This window comes from Bombina bombina, chromosome 1 (genome assembly GCF_027579735.1).
Source record: "Bombina bombina isolate aBomBom1 chromosome 1, aBomBom1.pri, whole genome shotgun sequence".
In the NCBI taxonomy this organism is placed as follows: domain Eukaryota; kingdom Metazoa; phylum Chordata; class Amphibia; order Anura; family Bombinatoridae; genus Bombina; species Bombina bombina.
The window spans coordinates 92,584,911-92,605,319 of NC_069499.1; the positions used below are offsets into that span (position 1 = coordinate 92,584,911).

The window sequence follows — 20,409 nt, forward strand, 5'->3', positions numbered from 1 at the left end:
TCTAATTAAGTGCCCGCTTATGCATCTTAAAAAGATACTTGTTTTATATTTTCAATATATTTTAAAGTGTTTTACCAATTCACTTATGTAAATTATCTCACTGGCTGTTTTAATACACATACGTTTTTATTTTTTTGACCATAATGGACATTTTACTAAGGATTTCACAAGTCAGCATTACAAACCCCTGAAAAATACCCAGAGTCGTACATAGACCGGAACACCATTTCCGGCTACAACGTCACTTCCGGTCACAAGGAGACCGGTACTCCACTTCCGGTGGTGACGTCATTTCCGGTAATGCATATTAGCCGAAATGACATAAGGAACAACACCCCCCTGGGACTAAACAGGAATAAATGTATAAACCAAGACACCATAGTCAGTTGTAAGCATATGCCAGTCTAGAAGCATTTTTCACGACATCGGCCCCTAAATCACGAACCGGAAGTGACACCAACATGCGAAGTGCACTTCCGGTTTCGGCGATTCCGGCGATGAAAAATTCGCCTCTCTACTTTTCCTTATTCAGCTTAGAGAGGAACCGAGAAAAAACATATAAATTGGCCCCAAAAACCAAATAAAAATAAAAATAAAATGAAAATAATTATACTTAAAGCATTTTGAAGTACAGGAAGGTATCACTTCCGGGTCAAAGGTGAACATTTTTTGGCGCAATTTTGGTGCTCTGTGATAGGTGCACCATAGTATAAAAAGAGGCCTAGTTATGCTTACCACAATACAGTCTTGAAAAAGGCCCAAGGAAGGTCCGAAACGCGTTGGCTATTGATGGTAAGCCTCATTTCATTTACATTAAGGATTGCCTAAACGTTATTGCACTATTTGTTTTTGTTTTATATTCCACAGGTACACTGGGAATCTTATTTGTTTCTATTTTTTATTTTTTATTACAAATCTGTTGGGATTTTGGAATTGGAACATTAATACGATTATTTTTTACTTTTTTTGAACTTATTCACTTCTCACATATATATTTTTTGTCACAAAATATATATTTTTTTGGATCTGAGTTTTATTTTCACCGATCACAGCACTAGAACATTTTTTTCTACATTTTTTCCACCCTTTTTTTTTTCCTGTTTTTTCTGTTTTTTCCACATTTTTCATCACCCTTCACTAAGTCATACTTCTTGGACACCTTCACAATTATACTTCCTAGGATCAACTTACCTTAGGACAAAATTGTCCCCAAAGAACTTGGAACTATTTACCCTAATACCAGGGATTGTCTCAAATACATTGGAGACACTACACACTGTTTACATAATTACTATATTTAGGAATCGTTAATTATATTGTATTATATGTTTTTAGTATCCGTATTTTAGACAATTTTTGATTATTGTGTTTCTATACCTGCTATAGGGTTTTATTCATATATTTTTTATTGTACTCATGGATCCATGAAAGTTTTTTATATATCTTTTATATTTTCCATATCCTCTGCACCTTTTATTCTTTTACATTTGTGTATCACCATCCTGTCTGATACCATATAAGTTAATGTATAAGAGGATGTATATTCAATAAGTTGAGTAATTTCAACTCATATCAATCGCTATCTCATTCTTTACGTTTTTAAATTGTTTTAAATTGTTTTTATCGTGTTTGTATGAATAAACCTGTGAAATCTTTCTAAAACACCCATCTAAGTTTTATGTGCATATATCCCAGCCCAATTTGAGGCGCTCCCTAGATTCTAATTTATACACTGTTTAATACCTATAGACAAACTAGGTGTCTTATATCTTCTGGGGAGCTAGTTGGATATAGAGGAGACGCTGTGAGGAACACAACCTATTCCAGATTTTTCTCTACCTAGTAACCTCACCAGCAGCCCTCATACACTTACCCATAAACCTATCTAGAGATAGATATTTACCTATCTTATTGTACTAACCACCACACCCAGATCCCATTGAGAGGCTCACTAATCATGGACATCACCAAGTCCATGAGACAAGATATTACACTAGAAATTAACTACTCGATTACAGACCAAAACAATAGAGACACGGGATCAATTGACTACAACTCTATATTTAGGAACTTGGAGAAACTACTGATACAAGAGGTGAAATACAAAGCAGAAATCACTTTTCTCAGGAAATGCCTAGAATTTAATATTATCCCTAAGGGATTGTTAATTAAAAAAGATTGTGCATTCCAGCTAGAAGATCCGGAATTTATAGATAAATGGTCTAATATTCTGATAGAGAGCTCCAGAAAGCTAATGGAGGCAATTATTGAATATAGAGAATCTATCCTAGCTAAAGTGGACGAGGAGATTAAAAAGAATGAAGATGACCTCACGAGTCCAGATGGATCAATAATTGAAACCAAAGATCTCCTAGAAAGGAAGGAAAACCTCACCAGAAGGGTAACTAAAATGAGGGAGGACATCACGAACAAGAAATCAAAGAAACTGAATAGAGAATTAGAATTCATCAGAGAGGCAAAAGAAAATGATGCCCTACATAAATCTACGACAAACAATGACAACAGATGTAACGATGGAGACGAAAACAAACACCAAAGAAGTGAACCAAATGAATGGATTGAGGTCCACAACAGAGGAAGGAAACAATCCTATATACCATTTAAGGATTACGACCAGAGAGATTATCATGAACCTCGGGAGAGGGGGCAACACTCGGACCAACCGAATAAGAGTGAGAGAGATCAAACAATGAGAGACAACAATATGGGTTATAGACCTGAATATAACAGAACCCCAGGGAATATGTACTATCAGCACAACCAGAGAAGGATCAACGATGTGCATCAGGAATTTAGGACTCCGAATAACAGAACAATCTATCATGGACCCCGATACAATGGAAGGGGTAACTTTGAGAGATTCCACAGAGAGCCTATTCCCAACTACTCCTACAGGGAACCATATTCCTCACCTTACCACTTCCCGATGAGAAGATACGGGACACGCCCATACGAAGAAACCCGTGGCAACAACAGATTCCAAAGGGACAACAGATTCCAAAGGGAAAACTTCGATAACACATGGGACTATAGGAGACCTAGAAATTATGGGCACTTACAAAACAGAAGGGGAAGTTGGCGAGAAAATTACAACGCAAGCCACAACAGAACAACAAACCCCACCCACCCAGGTCACAGGGGAGGTCAAGATACCCCGAGACAAGTGAACAATGAGAGTCAACAATACAGACCAAATGAAAGATATAACGGAGCACCCAACCCACGACCTAACGAACAAAATGAAGCATCCACATCGGGACATTCTTTTTTAGGACTACATCAGATGTCAACCAAAGAACTAGAAAGAACATCCTCAAAAAGAAAGAACTCATGTCCCGAAGATTTCATGACGCCAACCGAAAAAAGAAAACACACAGAGGCAAGAGAGGTGGGAGGCGAATAAATCGCAAGAAAGCTCCATCAGATGAACACTCAACAAACCCCCCCCAACAAATGAAGGAACACCGAAGGGTATCTATAACCTAAGTTCTATAACTCTGACAGATAAGGAGTCCTCAGTCCTGAATTATGGGCTTTCATTTGCCCCAGCAAAAGGTCTAAATAAATTTGAAACCTTCGTGAATGCTAAGGAGTACATAAGAAAACTAACACTCAAGAGACATTTCATCAAATCTCCACTGGAACTCCAGTCCACAAGAATAGGAAATCCGAATCCAGAAAGTACAAGCCTCACCAACAGTATGTATAAACACACCGATTTAAGACCAAAATCATCGTTCTATCCGGTGATGAGTAAGGGAAATGCAATCGAAACATTCGACACCCTGGTTTGCAACGACATCAGAAACATCAGTCAGAATAAACTTAAGATGACCAAACATAACCTTAATAAGGATCAACTATCAACAATAAAATCCCTTGAGAGAAACCATGACCTGGTCATTAAACCAGCGGACAAAGGAGGAGGTCTGGTAATCTTAGATAAAGTGGATTACAACCAAGAATGCAACAGGATTCTCGCAGACAAAAAAACCTATGAAAAACTCAGGAATAACCCAGTTGAAGGCTACAAGAAGGACTTAGATAGGATCTTGGGGGAGGCAAGGAGAAACGGAATACTAAATGAGAAGGAATACAAATACTTGAGTATTAAACACCCTATCACTCCAGTATTCTACTACCTCCCCAAGATCCACAAATCCATCGAAAAACCGCCAGGAAGACCAATCATATCAGGGATAGGTTCTTTAACAAGTAACCTATCAGAATATGTAGACAAACAACTCCAACAACATGTAATGAAACTTCCATCATACTTGCGGGACTCAACACAAGTCCTAAATGTATTAGAGGGTATTGAATGGAAAAGCAACTACATTCTGGCTACATGTGATGTAACATCTCTCTACACGAGCATTCCTCATCAGGGGGGCCTAGAAGCCATCGACTTCTTTCTGACAAAGGATCCGGATATGCCAACACTACACAAAAACTTTATTTTAGATGGCATTAACTTTATACTGACTCACAACTATTTCTTTAACCAGGGGACCTATTTTAACCAAATATGCGGAACAGCAATGGGGACCAGGTTCGCGCCCAGCTACGCGAATCTGTATATGGGAAGATGGGAACGAATTTTTTGGGAATCGTGCCCAGCGAGCGCGGACCTGGTCCTATACCGAAGGTATATAGACGATATTTTGTTAATCTGGAAAGGCTCTATGGAGGACCTTTTACACACAATTGAGGTCATGAATAGTAATAATCTTAACCTCAAGTTTACACACGAAATAAGTATGAAAGAAATTACATTCCTGGATCTAAAGATCGAAGTAATCGAAGGCAAATTAGAAACATCAACACACTTCAAACAGGTAGACTGTAATAATTACATTCACCAAGACAGCTGCCACCACTCCAATTGGAAATCTAATATACCTAAGGGTCAGATGTTAAGACTAAAGAAAAACTGTTCCAACCCGGAGAAATGGGAACAACAAGTGACTATGATTAAAGAAAGGTTCCTTGAAAGAGGATATGATAATGATAGCTTGGAAAGAAACATTTCAGAGGTTAGGATGAAAGACAGAAAAGACCTTCTATTGTATAAAAATAAGGAAAACAAACCAACATGGGATGATGAAATAGTGAACATCCCTTTATAACAAAATATAGCACCAACAGACACCTTATAGAAAAGATCATAAGGAAACGATTTTGAGAGATGACGATGTACTCGGGGAAAGGCTCCCAGAAACACCAAAATTCATTTACCGTAAATGAGAAAACTTGAAAAGTATACTCTCACCAAGTATACCCAGAACCCCTAAGTTGAAAACAAGAGATATACAAGGTAGAGACATCAAGGGTTTCTATCCATGCCCTAGTTGTAAGGCGTGTGAAAGAGGTGTAAAAACCAAGCAATTCACAGCACACAACACCAAAACAGTTTACCCTATAAGAGACCACATAAGGTGTAGTAATAAGGGAGTCATATACCTCATAGAATGCAGCTACGGTCTCCAATATATCGGTCAGACCTCAAGACCCCTTAAGGACCGTATCAGAGAGCATCTACTACAGATTAAAAATAAGAGTACAGAGACTCCACTATACAAACACTTCACCAGAAAACATCAGGGAAACAAGAAAGATTTTAAATACTGCGGCATCCAACTAGTAAACCCCAGTTGGAGAGGGGGAGATCAAGTGAAAAAACTCCTTATAGAAGAATCTAGGTGGATATTTTATTTAGACTGCCTTCACCCCAGGGGTCTGAATAACAAGGAGGACTTGTCACATTTATTTAATCTAAAATAGACATGCGCTATAGGAAACAAAGATCCATTATTAGCATGTATTTTCATACTAGCGTAATAGACTAGTTTACCTAATTAGTACATGATACAACTCCCCTTCAATTTTAGTCCCGATCTTTTATAACCTTTTATAATCTTTTATCATCCATTTCCCCACCATTTTCTGATGATTTTTTATGATGTTTTAAAATATGTTTTTAAACTCCTTTTTTATATATATTTTTATAATAATATTTTATAAATGTCCCCACCAATTCTTCCTGATGTGATAATATAGAGCCCCACTTACTGGGAGGATTCCACACAGAGAAACACCTGATGTTGAGGGAACCCATTTTATCAATATATGGACTAGATAAATCCTCATCTCTCAAAATATGACACTAACTAGGCACCTAACTGGAATAGTGATTTCTGACACCTCTGATCTAAAGTAATCCACTCGAGACTCAATGAGAGACTTCTAATTAAGTGCCCGCTTATGCATCTTAAAAACATACTTGTTTTATATTTTCAATATATTTTAAAGTGTTTTACCAATTCACTTATGTAAATTATCTCACTGACTGTTTTAATACACATACGTTTTTATTTTTTTGACCATAATGGACATTTTACTAAGGATTTCACAAGTCAGCATTACAAACCCCTGAAAAATACCCAGAGTCGTACATAGACCGGAACACCATTTCCGGCTACGACGTCACTTCCGGTCACAAGGAGACCGGTACTCCACTTCCGGTGGTGACGTCATTTCCGGTAATGCATATTAGCCGAAATGACATAAGGAACAACACCCCCCTGGGACTAAACAGGAATAAATGTATAAACCAAGACACCATAGTCAGTTGTAAGCATATGCCAGTCTAGAAGCATTTTTCACGACATCGGCCCCTAAATCACGAACCGGAAGTGACACCAACATGCGAAGTGCACTTCCGGTTTCGGCGATTCCGGCGATGAAAAATTCGCCTCTCTACTTTTCCTTATTCAGCTTAGAGAGGAACCGAGAAAAAACCTATAAATTGGCCCCAAAAACCAAATAAAAATAAAAATAAAATGAAAATAATTATACTTAAAGCATTTTGAAGTACAGGAAGGTATCACTTCCGGGTCAAAGGTGAACATTTTTTGGCGCAATTTTGGTGCTCTGTGATAGGTGCACCATAGTATAAAAAGAGGCCTAGTTATGCTTACCACAATACAGTCTTGAAAAAGGCCCAAGGAAGGTCCGAAACGCGTTGGCTATTGATGGTAAGCCTCATTTCATTTACATTAAGGATTGCCTAAACGTTATTGCACTATTTGTTTTTGTTTTATATTCCACAGGTACACTGGGAATCTTATTTGTTTCTATTTTTTATTTTTTATTACAAATCTGTTGGGATTTTGGAATTGGAACATTAATACGATTATTTTTTACTTTTTTTGAACTTATTCACTTCTCACATATATATTTTTTGTCACAAAATATATATTTTTTTGGATCTGAGTTTTATTGTCACCGATCACAGCACTAGAACATTTTTTTCTACATTTTTTCCACCCTTTTTTTTTCCTGTTTTTTCTGTTTTTTCCACATTTTTCATCACCCTTCACTAAGTCATACTTCTTGGACACCTTCACAATTATACTTCCTAGGATCAACTTACCTTAGGACAAAATTGTCCCCAAAGAACTTGGAACTATTTACCCTAATACCAGGGATTGTCTCAAATACATTGGAGACACTACACACTGTTTACATAATTACTATATTTAGGAATCGTTAATTATATCGTATTATATGTTTTTAGTATCCGTATTTTAGACAATTTTTGATTATTGTGTTTCTATACCTGCTATAGGGTTTTATTCATATATTTTTTATTGTACTCATGGATCCATGAAAGTTTTTTATATATCTTTTATATTTTCCATATCCTCTGCACCTTTTATTCTTTTACATTTGTGTATCACCATCCTGTCTGATACCATATAAGTTAATGTATAAGAGGATGTATATTCAATAAGTTGAGTAATTTCAACTCATATCAATCGCTATCTCATTCTTTACGTTTTTAAATTGTTTTAAATTGTTTTTATCGTGTTTGTATGAATAAACCTGTGAAATCTTTCTAAAACACCCATCTAAGTTTTATGTGCATATATCCCAGCCCAATTTGAGGCGCTCCCTAGATTCTAATTTATACACTGTTTAATACCTATAGACAAACTAGGTGTCTTATATCTTCTGGGGAGCTAGTTGGATATAGAGGAGACGCTGTGAGGAACACAACCTATTCCTTAACTAGATATGGGATCTGGTTAGGAGGTCTTATTTGAATGAGAAGCTTGTATGACTTGGCGTTGTGTATTCCTTTTATACCATACTAAGTAATCCCCTGAGCTCTATCACAACTGGTAAGTCTTGACAGTTATAGATGTTATGTGATAACTTGCCTGTGTCTTTAGGAGAATGGGAAAATAAGTTCAATCCAAGTTCTACAAGAGTAAGTAACTTCTTTGTGGATGGAAATACTACTGTGAAAGTCCAAATGATGTCACGAATAGGCAGCTATAAGATTTATCAGGATGATCAGCTTCCATGTCTTGTCCTTCAACTTCCATATAAGAACAACGCTTCAATGCTTGTCGTTATACCTGAAATGGGAAAAATCCGTGAAGTAGAAGAAGCATTATCAGTTGATACAATTAAAAGATGGAAAAAATCAGCGCATTTAAGGTACAAAAACATTTTTTTTTTAAACATATTTTATTTTATTGAGGTTTTTAACAATAATTACATAACAAAAACAAGAAAAAATCGCCATTATTCAATAAAGACAGGTATAAGAACCATTTTTGTATCACAATGAGAAAATATCCCAAACAATTACATTTTGGTGAGACTATAGACATCAAGTATAACAATACAGGTGCGACCCTGCAAACATATACATATACAGACATATAGACCAAAAGCTGATAGGCGAATAAATCTAAAACCTCTTTTTATAAATCTGTAGAGACCTCCACTGCTAATAACAGGCCACTCTTGGGCCCACAGACATCAACTAGTTGCGATGGAGGTAAACTAGAATACTATATAAATTTACTGGAGGTTAAAGAACTAGAGTGATATACTGGTAAATGATAGCTGCATCTAGGCCACACATGGGCTACTGATCAGGTTTAACTTAAGTTGTCAATGCTAATCTTAGACAATAAAATAACTAATATGTGTATAGCTTAACACGAATACCATGAGGCTTTGGAGCAACCAAGTTATTGCAGTGCAGAATGCAAGATACATTTAAATAGTGTCGGAAATTTTAATTCTAGGGGTTTGTCCTAATATGCATGTAATGAAAAGCTTGCTTAAATGAGATAGTTATAGGTTTGCATAAACCTTTTTATATCTAGAGAGTATGTATAACGTGGTATTGATTTGTTCGTGGGGAAGTGGAGGAACCTAGTTGAGTCATTGTGCTCATAAAAACCTATAACACTTAATTGCGTTTGGTGTGCGTGTCAACCCCCTACTATAGCTAAAAGGGGAGGTGAGAGGGGTAATCCCTTCTGGGGGATATACTAAGAAGTCTTCTGTAGCCAATTACTTAAATCTCAGTAGATAGCAGTTAAGAGTTTGGAAAGCTACGTGCATAGAGGTACCTATAATACTACATAGTGAAAGGGTACATAGTAGTAGTCTAAGAAATTGGCGCAACTGTGCTTTACACCTAGCATGCTGCCTCGGCCACAGACAGCCCGTTGTCACACAAAAACACATTGGCACAGTTAAGCTGCATATGATAAAGTTCTAAAATGGGGTACCAGTTGATAGAGAACCTGCGGTGGTATCAATAAACTCGAAGTAATTGCACTTTAAGTTAGGAAACATATATGACTCAACCGTAGTATGACTTTTAAATAGTATGGGGGGTAGTTATCAAGCCGTCAACCTCAAATACGCTGGAATTCCGCAGCGTATTTGTGGCGAGGCTGATTCGCCTTAGTTATCAAAGGCTAGAGACCGGCAAAAGTAGAATTTTGTGACGTAAGCTTCGATCCGCCGGACTCAGTCCGACACAGATCGATTCTTCCGTCACTCCAGATGTTCCGCACACAAGTGCCGCACAATCTGACTACTTTTGCTAGTTATCAAATGACTAGCAGGTACGCTCGGCACTTTTCCGGCCCAGCGTACCTGGAGGCGGCGGATCTCATAGGAATCAATGGGAGTCTGACCATAGCGAAAGTACAAGTTCGCTGCTGCCAGACATCCCATTGATTTCTATGGGAAACGTCTACACCTAACACCCTAACATGTACCCCAAGTCTAAACACCCCTAATCTGTCCTCCCTACACCGCCGCAACTAAATAAAGTGTTTTCCCCCTAAACCGCCGCTCCCGGAGCCCACCGCAAGCTACTCTATACATATTAACCCCTAAACCGCCGCTCCCGGAGCCCACCACAAGCTACTCTATACATATTAACCCCTAAACCGCCGCTCCCGGACAACGCCGCAACCTACATTATACCTAGTAACCCCTATCCTGCCCCCCCTATACCGCTGCCCTCTATAATAAAGTTATTAACCCCTAATCTTCCCCCCCTACACCGTCGCCACCTATAATACATTTATTAACCCCTATCCTGCCCCCCCTACACCGCCGCCACTGTAATAAAATTATTAACCCCTAAACCTAAGTCTAACACTAACCCTAACACCCCCCTAACTTAAATATTAATTAAATAAATCTAAATAATATTTCTATTATTAACTAAATGAATCCTATTTAAAACTAAATACTTACCTTTAAAATAAACCCTAATATAGCTACAATATAAATAATAATTACATTGCAGCTATCTTAGGATTTATTTTTATTTTACAGGCATCTTTCAATTTATTTTAACTAGGTACAATAGCTATTAGTTACAATTACACCTAACACTACACTATACTTTAATAAATTATTCCTATTTAAAACTAAATACTTACCTGTAAAATAAACCCTAATATAGCTACAATGTAATTAATAATTACATTGTAGCTATTTTAGGATTTATATTTATTTTACAGGTAACTTTGTATTTATTTTAGCTAGTTAGAATTGTTATTAAATAGTTATTAACTATTTAATAACTACCTAGCTAAAAGAAATACAAAATTACCTGTAAAATAAATCCTAACCTAAGTTACAATTAAACGTAACACTACACTATCATTAAATTAATTAAATAAATTAAATACAAATAACTACAATTAAATACAATTACATAAACTAACTAAAGTACAAAAAATAAAAAAAGCTGTTACAAAAAATAAAAAAATAGGTTACAAACATTTAAAAAATATTACAACAATTTTAAGCTAATTACACCTAATCTAAGCCCCCTAATAAAATAACAAAGCCCCCCAAAATAAAAAAATTCCCTACCCTATTCAACATTAAAAAAGTTCAAAGCTCTTTTACCTTACCAGCCCTTAAAAGGGCCTTTTGTGGGGCATGCCCCAAAGAAAACTGCTCTTTTGCCTGTAAAAGAAAAATACAACCCCCCCCCAACCTTAAAACCCCCCACCCACATACCCCTAATCTAACCCAAACCCCCCTTAAAATAACCTAACACTAATCCCCTGAAGATCATCCTACCTTGAGTCGTCTTCACTCAGCCGAGCCACCGATGGAACTGAAGAGGCGATCCGGAGCGGCAGAAGTGATCCTCCAAGCGGCGCTGAAGAAGTCTTCCATCCGATGAAGTGATCCTCCAGGCGGCGCTGAAGAAGTCTTCTATCTGGGCGATGTCATCTTCCAAGCGGCGCTGAAGAAGTCTTCTATCCGGGCGATGTCATCTTCCAAGCGGGGTCTTCAATCTTCTTTCTTCAGGATCCATCTTCATCCCGCCGAAGCGGAACATCCTTCTTCCCCGACGGACTACCGACGAATGAAGGCTCCTTTAAGAGACGTCATCCAAGATGGCGTCCCTTCAATTCCGATTGGCTGATAGGATTCTATCAGCCAATCGGAATTAAGGTAGGAAAAATCTGATTGGCTGATTGAATCAGCCAATCAGATTGAGATTGCATTCTATTGGCTGATCGGAACAGCCAATAGAATGCGATCTCAATCTGATTGGCTGATTCAATCAGCCAATCAGATTTTTCCTACCTTAATTCCGATTGGCTGATAGAATCCTATCAGCCAATCGGAATTGAAGGTACGCCATCTTGGATGACGTCCCTTAAAGGAGCCTTCATTCGTCGGTAGCCCGTCGGGAAAGAAGGATGTTCTGCGTTGGCGGGATGAAGATGGATCCTGAAGAAAGAAGATTGAAGACCCCGCTTGGAAGATGACATCGCCCGGATAGAAGACTTCTTCAGCGCCGCTTGGAAGATGACATCGCCCGGATAGAAGACTTCTTCAGCGCCGCCTGGAGGATCACTTCATCGGATGGAAGACTTCTTCAGCGCCGCTTGGAGGATCACTTCTGCCGCTCCGGATCTCCTCTTCAGTTCCATCGGTGGCTCGGCTGAGTGAAGACGACTCAAGGTAGGATGATCTTCAGGGGATTAGTGTTAGGCTATTTTAAGGGGGGTTTGGGTTAGATTAGGGGTATGTGGGTGGTGGGTTTTAATGTTGGGGGGGGTTGTATTTTTCTTTTACAGGCAAAAGAGCAGTTTTCTTTGGGGCATGCCCCACAAAAGGCCCTTTTAAGGGCTGGTAAGGTAAAAGAGCTTTGAACTTTTTTAATGTAGAATAGGGTAGGGAATTTTTTTATTTTGGGGGCTTTGTTATTTTATTAGGGGGCTTAGATTAGGTGTAATTAGCTTAAAATTGTTGTAATATTTTTTAAATGTTTGTAACTTATTTTTTTTATTTTTTGTAACTTAGCTTTTTTTATTTTTTGTACTTTAGTTAGTTTATGTAATTGTATTTAATTGTAGTTATTTGTAGTTAATTTATTTAATTAATTTAATGATAGTGTAGCGTTAGGTTTAATTGTAACTTAGGTAAGGATTTATTTTACAGGTTATTTTGTATTTCTTTTAGCTAGGTAGTTATTAAATAGTTAATAACTATTTAATAACTATTCTAACTAGCTAAAATAAATACAAAGTTACCTGTAAAATAAATATAAATCCTACAATAGCTACAATGTAACTATTAATTACATTGTAGCTATCTTAGGCCTAGATTTAGAGTTTGGCGGTAGCCATGAAAACCAGCGTTAGAGGCTCCTAACAATGGTTTTAGGCTACCGCCGGTATTTGGAGTCAGTCAAAAAAGGGTCTAACGCTCATTTTTCAGCCGCGACTTTTCCATACCGCAGATCCCCTTACGTCAATTGCGTATACTATCTTTTCAATGGGATCTTCCTTACTCCGGTATTTAGAGTCGTGTCTGAAGTGAGCATTAGAAATCTAACGACCAAACTCCAGCCGCAGAAAAAAGTCAGTAGTTAAGAGCTTTTTGGGCTAACGCCGGTTTATAAAACTCTTAACTACTGTGCTCTAAAGTACACTAACACCCATAAACTACCTATGTACCCCTAAACTGAGGTCCCCCCACATCGCCGCCACTCGATTAATTTTTTTTAACCCCTAATCTGCTGACCGCCACCTACGTTATACTTATGTACCCCTAATCTGCTGCCCCTAACACCGCCGACCCCTATATTATATTTATTAACCCCTAATCTGCCCCCCACAACGTCGCTGCCAACTACCTACAATAATTAACCCCTAATCTGCCGACTGCAAAGCGCCGCTACTTAAGTTATCCTTATGTACCCCTAATCTGCTGCCCCTAACACCGCCGACCCCTATATTATATTTATTAACCCCAAATCTGCCCCCCACAACGTCGCCTCCACCTGCCTACACTTATTAACCCCTAATCTGCCGAGCGGACCTCACCGCTACTCTATTAAATTTATTAACCCCTAAAGCTAATTCTAACCCTAACCCTAATACCCCCCTAAGTTAAATATAATTTTATTCTAACGAAATAAATTAACTCTTATTAAATAAATTATTCCTATTTAAAGCTAAATACTTACCTGTAAAATAAACCCTATTATAGCAACAATATAACGAATAATTACATTGTAGCTATTTTAGGATTAATATTTATTTTACAGGCAACTTTGTAATTATTTTAACCAGGTACAATAGCTATTAAATAGTTAAGAACTATTTAATAGTTACCTAGTTAAAATAAGTACAAAATTACCTGTAAAATAAATCCTAACCTAAGTTACAATTAAACCTAACACTATACTATCATTAAATTAATTAAATAAAATTCCTACAATTACCTACAATTAAACCGAACACTACACTATCAATAAATTAATTAAATATAACATCTACAAATAACTACAATGAAATAAACTAACTAAAGTACAAAAAATAAAAAAGAACTAAGTTACAAAAAATAAAAAAATATTTACAAACATAAGAAAAATATTACAACAATTTTAAACTAATTACACCTACTCTAAGCCCCCTAATAAAATATCAAAGACCCCCAAAATAAAAAAATGTCCTACCCTATTCTAAATTACTAAAGTTCAAAGCTCTTTTACCTTACCAGCCCTGAACAGGGCCCTTTGTGGGGCATGCCCCCAAAAATTCAGCTCTTTTTCCTGTAAAAAAACACATACAATACCCCCCCCCAACATTACAACCCACCACCCACATACCCCTAATCTAACCCAAACCCCCCTTAAATAAACCTAACACTAAGCCCCTGAAGCTCTTCCTACCTTGTCTTCACTTCACTGGGTATCACACCGATCCGTCCTGGCTCCGATATCTTCATCTAAGCCCAAGCGGGGGCTAGACATCCATCATCCGACGGCTGAAGAAGTCCAGAAGAGGCTCCAAAGTCTTCATCCTATCCGGGAAGAAGAGTAGATCCGGACCGGCAACCATCTTCTTCCAAGCGGCATCTTCTATCTTCATCCGATGAGGACCGGCACCATCTTGAAGACCTCCACCGCGGACCCATCTTCTTCCGACGACGACTTCCCGACGAATGACGGTTCCTTTAAGGGACGTCATCCAAGATGGCGTCCCTCGAATTCCGATTGGCTGATAGGATTCTATCAGCCAATCGGAATTAAGGTAGGAAAATTCTGATTGGCTGATGGAATCAGCCAATCAGAATCAAGTTCAATCCGATTGGCTGATCCGATCAGCCAATCAGATTGAGCTCGCATTCTATTGGCTGATCGGAACAGCCAATAGAATGCGAGCTCAATCTGATTGGCTGATTGAATCAGCCAATCGGATTGAACTTGATTCTGATTGGCTGATTCCATCAGCCAATCAGAATTTTCCTACCTTAATTTGATTGGCTGATAGAATCCTATCAGCCAATCGGAATTCGAGGGACGCCATCTTGGATGACGTCCCTTAAAGGAACCGTCATTCGTCGGGAAGTCGTCGTCGGAAGAAGATGGGTCCGCGGTGGAGGTCTTCAAGATGGAGCCGGTCCTCATCGGATGAAGATAGAAGATGCCGCTTGGAAGAAGATGGTTGCCGGTCCGGATCTACTCTTCTTCCCGGATAGGATGAAGACTTTGGAGCCTCTTCTGGACTTCTTCAGCCGTCGGATGATGGATGTCTAGCCCCCGCTTGGGCTTGGATGAAGATTTTGGAGCCAGGACGGATCGGTGAACCTGGTATGGTGAAGACAAGGTAGGATGATCTTCAGGGGCTTAGTGTTAGGTTTATTTAAGGGGGGTTTGGGTTAGATTAGGGGTATGTGGGTGGTGGGTTGTAATGTTGGGGGGGGGGTATTGTATGTGTTTTTTTACAGGAAAAAGAGCTGAATTTCTTGGGGCATGCCCCGCAAAGGGCCCTGTTCAGGGCTGGTAAGGTAAAAGAGCTTTGAACTTTAGTAATTTAGAATAGGGTAGGGCATTTTTTTATTTTGGGGGTCTTTGTTATTTTATTAGGGGGCTTAGAGTAGGTGTAATTAGTTTAAAATTGTTGTAATATTTTTCTTATGTTTGTAAATATTTTTTTATTTTTTGTAACTTAGTTCTTTTTTATTTTTTGTACTTTAGTTAGTTTACTTCATTGTAGTTATTTGTAGATATTGTATTTAATTAATTTATTGATAGTGTAGTGTTAGGTTTAATTGTAGGTAATTGTAGGTATTTTATTTAATTTATTTATTGATAGTGTAGTGTTAGGTTTAATTGTAACTTAGGTTAGGATTTATTTTACAGGTGATTTTGTAATTATTTTAACTATTTTAGCTATTAACTAGTTCTTAACTATTTAATAGCTATTGTACCTGGTTAAAATAAATACAAAGTTACCTGTAAAATAAATATTAATCCTAAAATAGCTATAATATAATTATAATTTATATTGTAGCTATATTAGGATTTATTTTACAGGTAAGTATTTAGCTTTAAATAGAAATAATTTATTTAATAAGAGTTAATTTATTTCGTTAAATTTAAATTATATTTAATTTAGGGGGGTGTTAGGGTTAGGGTTAGACTTAGCTTTAGGGGTTAATACATTTATTAGAATAGCGGTGAGCTCCAGTCGGCAGATTAGGGGTTAATGTTTGAAGTTAGGTTAGGGGTTAATAAGTGTAGGCAGGTGGAGGCGACGTTGTGGGGGGCAGATTAGGGGTTAATAAATATAATATAGGGGTGTTAGGGACAGCAGATTAGGGGTACATAGGGATAATGTAAGTAGCGGCGGTTTACGGAGCGGCAGATTAGGGGTTAATAATAATATGCAGGGGTCAGCGATAGCGGGGGCGGCAGATTAGGGGTTAATAAGTGTAAGGTTAGGGGTGTTTAGACTCGGGGTACATGTTAGGGTGTTAGGTGCAGACGTAGGAAGTGTTTCCCCATAGGAAACAATGGGGCTGCGTTAGGAGCTGAACGCGGCTTTTTTGCAGGTGTTAGGTTTTTTTTCAGCTCAAACAGCCCCATTGTTTCCTATGGGGGAATCGTGCACGAGCACGTTTTTGAGGCTGGCCGCGTCCGTAAGCAACTCTGGTATCGAGACTTGCAGTGGCGTTAAATATGCTCTACGCTCCTTTTTTGGAGCCTAACGCAGCCATTCTGTGGACTCTCAATACCAGAGTTATTTTAAAGGTGCGGCCAGAAAAAAGCCAGCGTTAGCTACGCGGGTCGTTACCGACAAAACTCTAAATCTAGGCGTTAGGGTTTATTTTACAGGTAAGTATTTAGTTTTAAATAGGATTAATTTATTTAATGATAGTGTAGTGTTAGGTGTAATTGTAACTTAGGTTAGTTTTTATTTTATAGGTAAATTTCTCATTATTTTAGCTAGGTAGCTATTAAATAGTTATTAACTATTTAATAGCTAGTGTACCTAGTTAAAATAAATTGAATGTTACCTATAAAATAAAAATAAATCCTAAGATAGCTACAATATAATTATTATTTATATTGTAGCTATATTAGGGTTTATTTTAAAGGTAAATATTTAGTTTTAAATAGGATTAATTTATTTAATAATAGAAATATTATTTAGATTTATTTAATTAATATTTAAGTTAGGGGGGGGTTTAGGGTTAGTGTTAGACTTAGGTTTATGGGTTAATAAATTTATTACAGTGGCGGCGGTGTAGTGGGGGGCAGGATAGGGGTTAATAAATGTATTATAGGTGGCGACGGTGTAGGGGGGGCAGATTAGGGGTTAATAAATTTAATATAGGTTGCGGCGGGGTCCGGGAGCGGCGGTTTAGGGGTTAAACTATTTATTTAGTTGCGGCGAGGTGCGGCGAATAATAACTTTATTATAGAGGGCGGCGGTATAGGGGGGGCAGAATAGGGGTTACTAGGTATAATGTAGGTTGCGGCGGTGTACGGGAGCGGCGGTTTAAGGGTTAATACATTTATAAGAGTTGCGGCGGGGTCTAGGAGCGGCGGTTTAGGGGTTAGTAACTTTATTGAGTTGCGGGGGGCTCCGGGGGCGCTGGTATAGGGGGTAGAACAGTGTAGTTTAGTGTGGGTGCTTAGTGACAGGCTAGCAATAAAGCTGTAAAAAAGCCGAAGAGCAGCGAGATCGGATGAGTGATAACTCTCACAGTCCGCTGCTCATCGCCCCGTACTTGGTGCGCGGCTTTTTGACAGATTTATTGATAACTTAGGCAAATTTTTTCAGGTCCGCGGCGGCGAAGGTAGGCGAGCTTAGGCGGGCGTATTGAACCGGCGAAGGCAGGAAAGTTGACACGTTGATAACTACCCCCCTATAGCTCTCTCTAGGATGTATATGGATGTCCCTATAGGTATTAAGTTAAGCTGTAAATATATCACCCCATAGGTGATTCTAAGAAGAGTGCCCACCAAACAAAGGTCCCTTACCTGATACAGACCTTGGTAGGAAAAGTTTGTTAGGCAGCACATCATTAGGGAGGCTATTATAATCCCCATAGCCCTGAGTAGAATCAACTTCCCAGTAAGTTTCTTCCTCTCCTAAAAACCTAGGTATACACCTAAATTTATCATATATAATCAATAGATATAATACATATCCCCATGGAATGAGATATATATATATATATATATATATATATATATATATATATATATGTAACTATAACATAATAAAACATATAAAACTAGGACATCTGTCATACAAAAAACCCCTATAACTTAGAGCTGGAGCTTTATATGTATATATGTTTGCTAATATTCAAATAACATTTTGCCAACAAACATATTACTGCATTGCAGACCCTGAAGTAGTTATAGGAACACTCAGGTTTTATTAAATTTTCATGATGCAGATACAGCATGTAATTTTAAACAACTTTCCAATTTACTTCCATTAAAAAAATGTGCACATTCTTTTATATTTACACTTTTTTGAGTCACCAGCTCCTACTGAGCATGTGCAAGAACTCAGACTATACGTATATGCATTTGTGATTGGTTGATTGCTATCACATGGTACAGGGGGAGTGGAAATATACATAACTTTGAAATGTGTTAGAAAATAATCTACTACTTATTTGAAATTCAGAGTAAATGCTATTGTATTGTTTTGCTATCTTGCATTTGCTGATTATGCAAATCTACTGTGTTTACTGGCCCTTCAGTTTGAGAAATTTAGTAAGAAGCACAATATTTATAAATGAAAGAAGCAGAAACTGGTATTTCTAATATATGGCTGACACAAACATAATGCTTTCATAATAAATAACCCCTCAGAATATATGTAAACGGAGTTGGTTAACTGAGCAAAACTTATAAGGTCCTGTACAGTCTTTCACTTGCGCTGTTAGAGCCGCATCTTAGCCGATTCCACATTTGCTTGGTGACCCTTGTTCCCGGGCTTTCAAATCAGCTGTGCGTATGTCCAGATACACAGCGAGGCAGGATCTGAACTCCAATCCGATGTCCATAAATTGCTCCCTCACATCTACTGAGGGACAAGTATAACGCTCGCCCAAGCAGATCGACAGCTCAACCAACCTGGATGCCAGAGTATTCTCCTGCTGCTCAGTTAGAACGATCGGTGTAGTGTTCTCATGACTGACCTGGGCAATATCTACAGGAGTGATAATCTCCCTTGGCTTCCGACTCAAGAAGACTACCCGCTGCTTGTGAGTATGGCTGTGTCTTAAGTGTTCAGCCGATGAACCACATGATGAGTCGCCATCTTTAGTGTCGGGCCCATGTGCGTTAAAGCAGTCCGCTATGTGCCAAGACAGATCTGTGTAATGCTCATCTAGTGAGTAGCTCAGCTCCTGTATGAGCAATAGGAGAGTGAGTTTTGTGTCCATCATAACGCTGCTTGCTTATAATAGTAGAGCAGTTGGTGTGAACCTGCTTGTTTACGGCATAACCCAGGTGCCGTGGGGGGGGGGGGGGTATACAGTGCTCTAGGAGAGGCCACTATTAAACACTTTGAGTTCCAAATTAGCTTAAAGAAGGCATATAGATGGCAAGTATGTTATATTATTCTGTTCAGCAGAGCTCCAGCAAATTACCAATAGTGATGAATAGCGATGATCCTGGTGATGTCCAAAAATAGCCAAGGGATTACTTAGATCTCTGATGGAGCCTCAGAAATTGCGACCAGCCATAACCTCTGCCTAGACACGCCCCCTGTACAATTTTTTTTTAATAAAGCTGCAATTGTGTTTGTTTATGACTTTGGTTATATTCAATTGGCAGAGCTTACCAACCGTCTTTTTTCCTATAAATTAACGAGTAAAAGCCGAAACAGACATATATTGCCAGATTACGAGTGGAGCACAAAATATCGCTTACGTGAGTGTGATATTTGTGCTTCACTAAGTAATACCAGCGCACGCAAATGTGCACTGGTATTACAAGTTAGGCTTAATGGGAACACGACCCCATGTTCACATTGCAGGGAAGCTTTGCACTCAAGACCTTTTACAAAGAACATTGCTTTTGTGCATAGAGAAAATGTTTGATTATAAACAAATATTATTTTCAGTGTTGCCTTATTGTTTTGCTCATCCATCCTACGGTAAGCAAAATCAAAATACTATTCCTTTGTACTTATATTTTGAGCCTTTTTATGTGATTAAGAGATATGTATTTTATTTGATACACTGAGTGTCAGTTAGCATGCTACA

At 38.1% G+C, this 20,409-nt stretch overlaps 1 protein-coding gene across 1 annotated transcript in view; it reads left to right on the forward strand.

Annotated features, from left to right (window-relative positions):
• LOC128636348 (serine protease inhibitor A6) overlaps positions 1-20,409 on the forward strand; it is a 64,047-nt gene that overhangs the window by 31,051 nt on the left and 12,587 nt on the right. Inside the window, exon 3 of the mRNA XM_053689375.1 lies at positions 8,259-8,529. Within this exon, the coding sequence (XP_053545350.1) occupies positions 8,259-8,529 (271 nt within the window). The remainder of the gene's footprint in view (positions 1-8,258; positions 8,530-20,409) is intronic.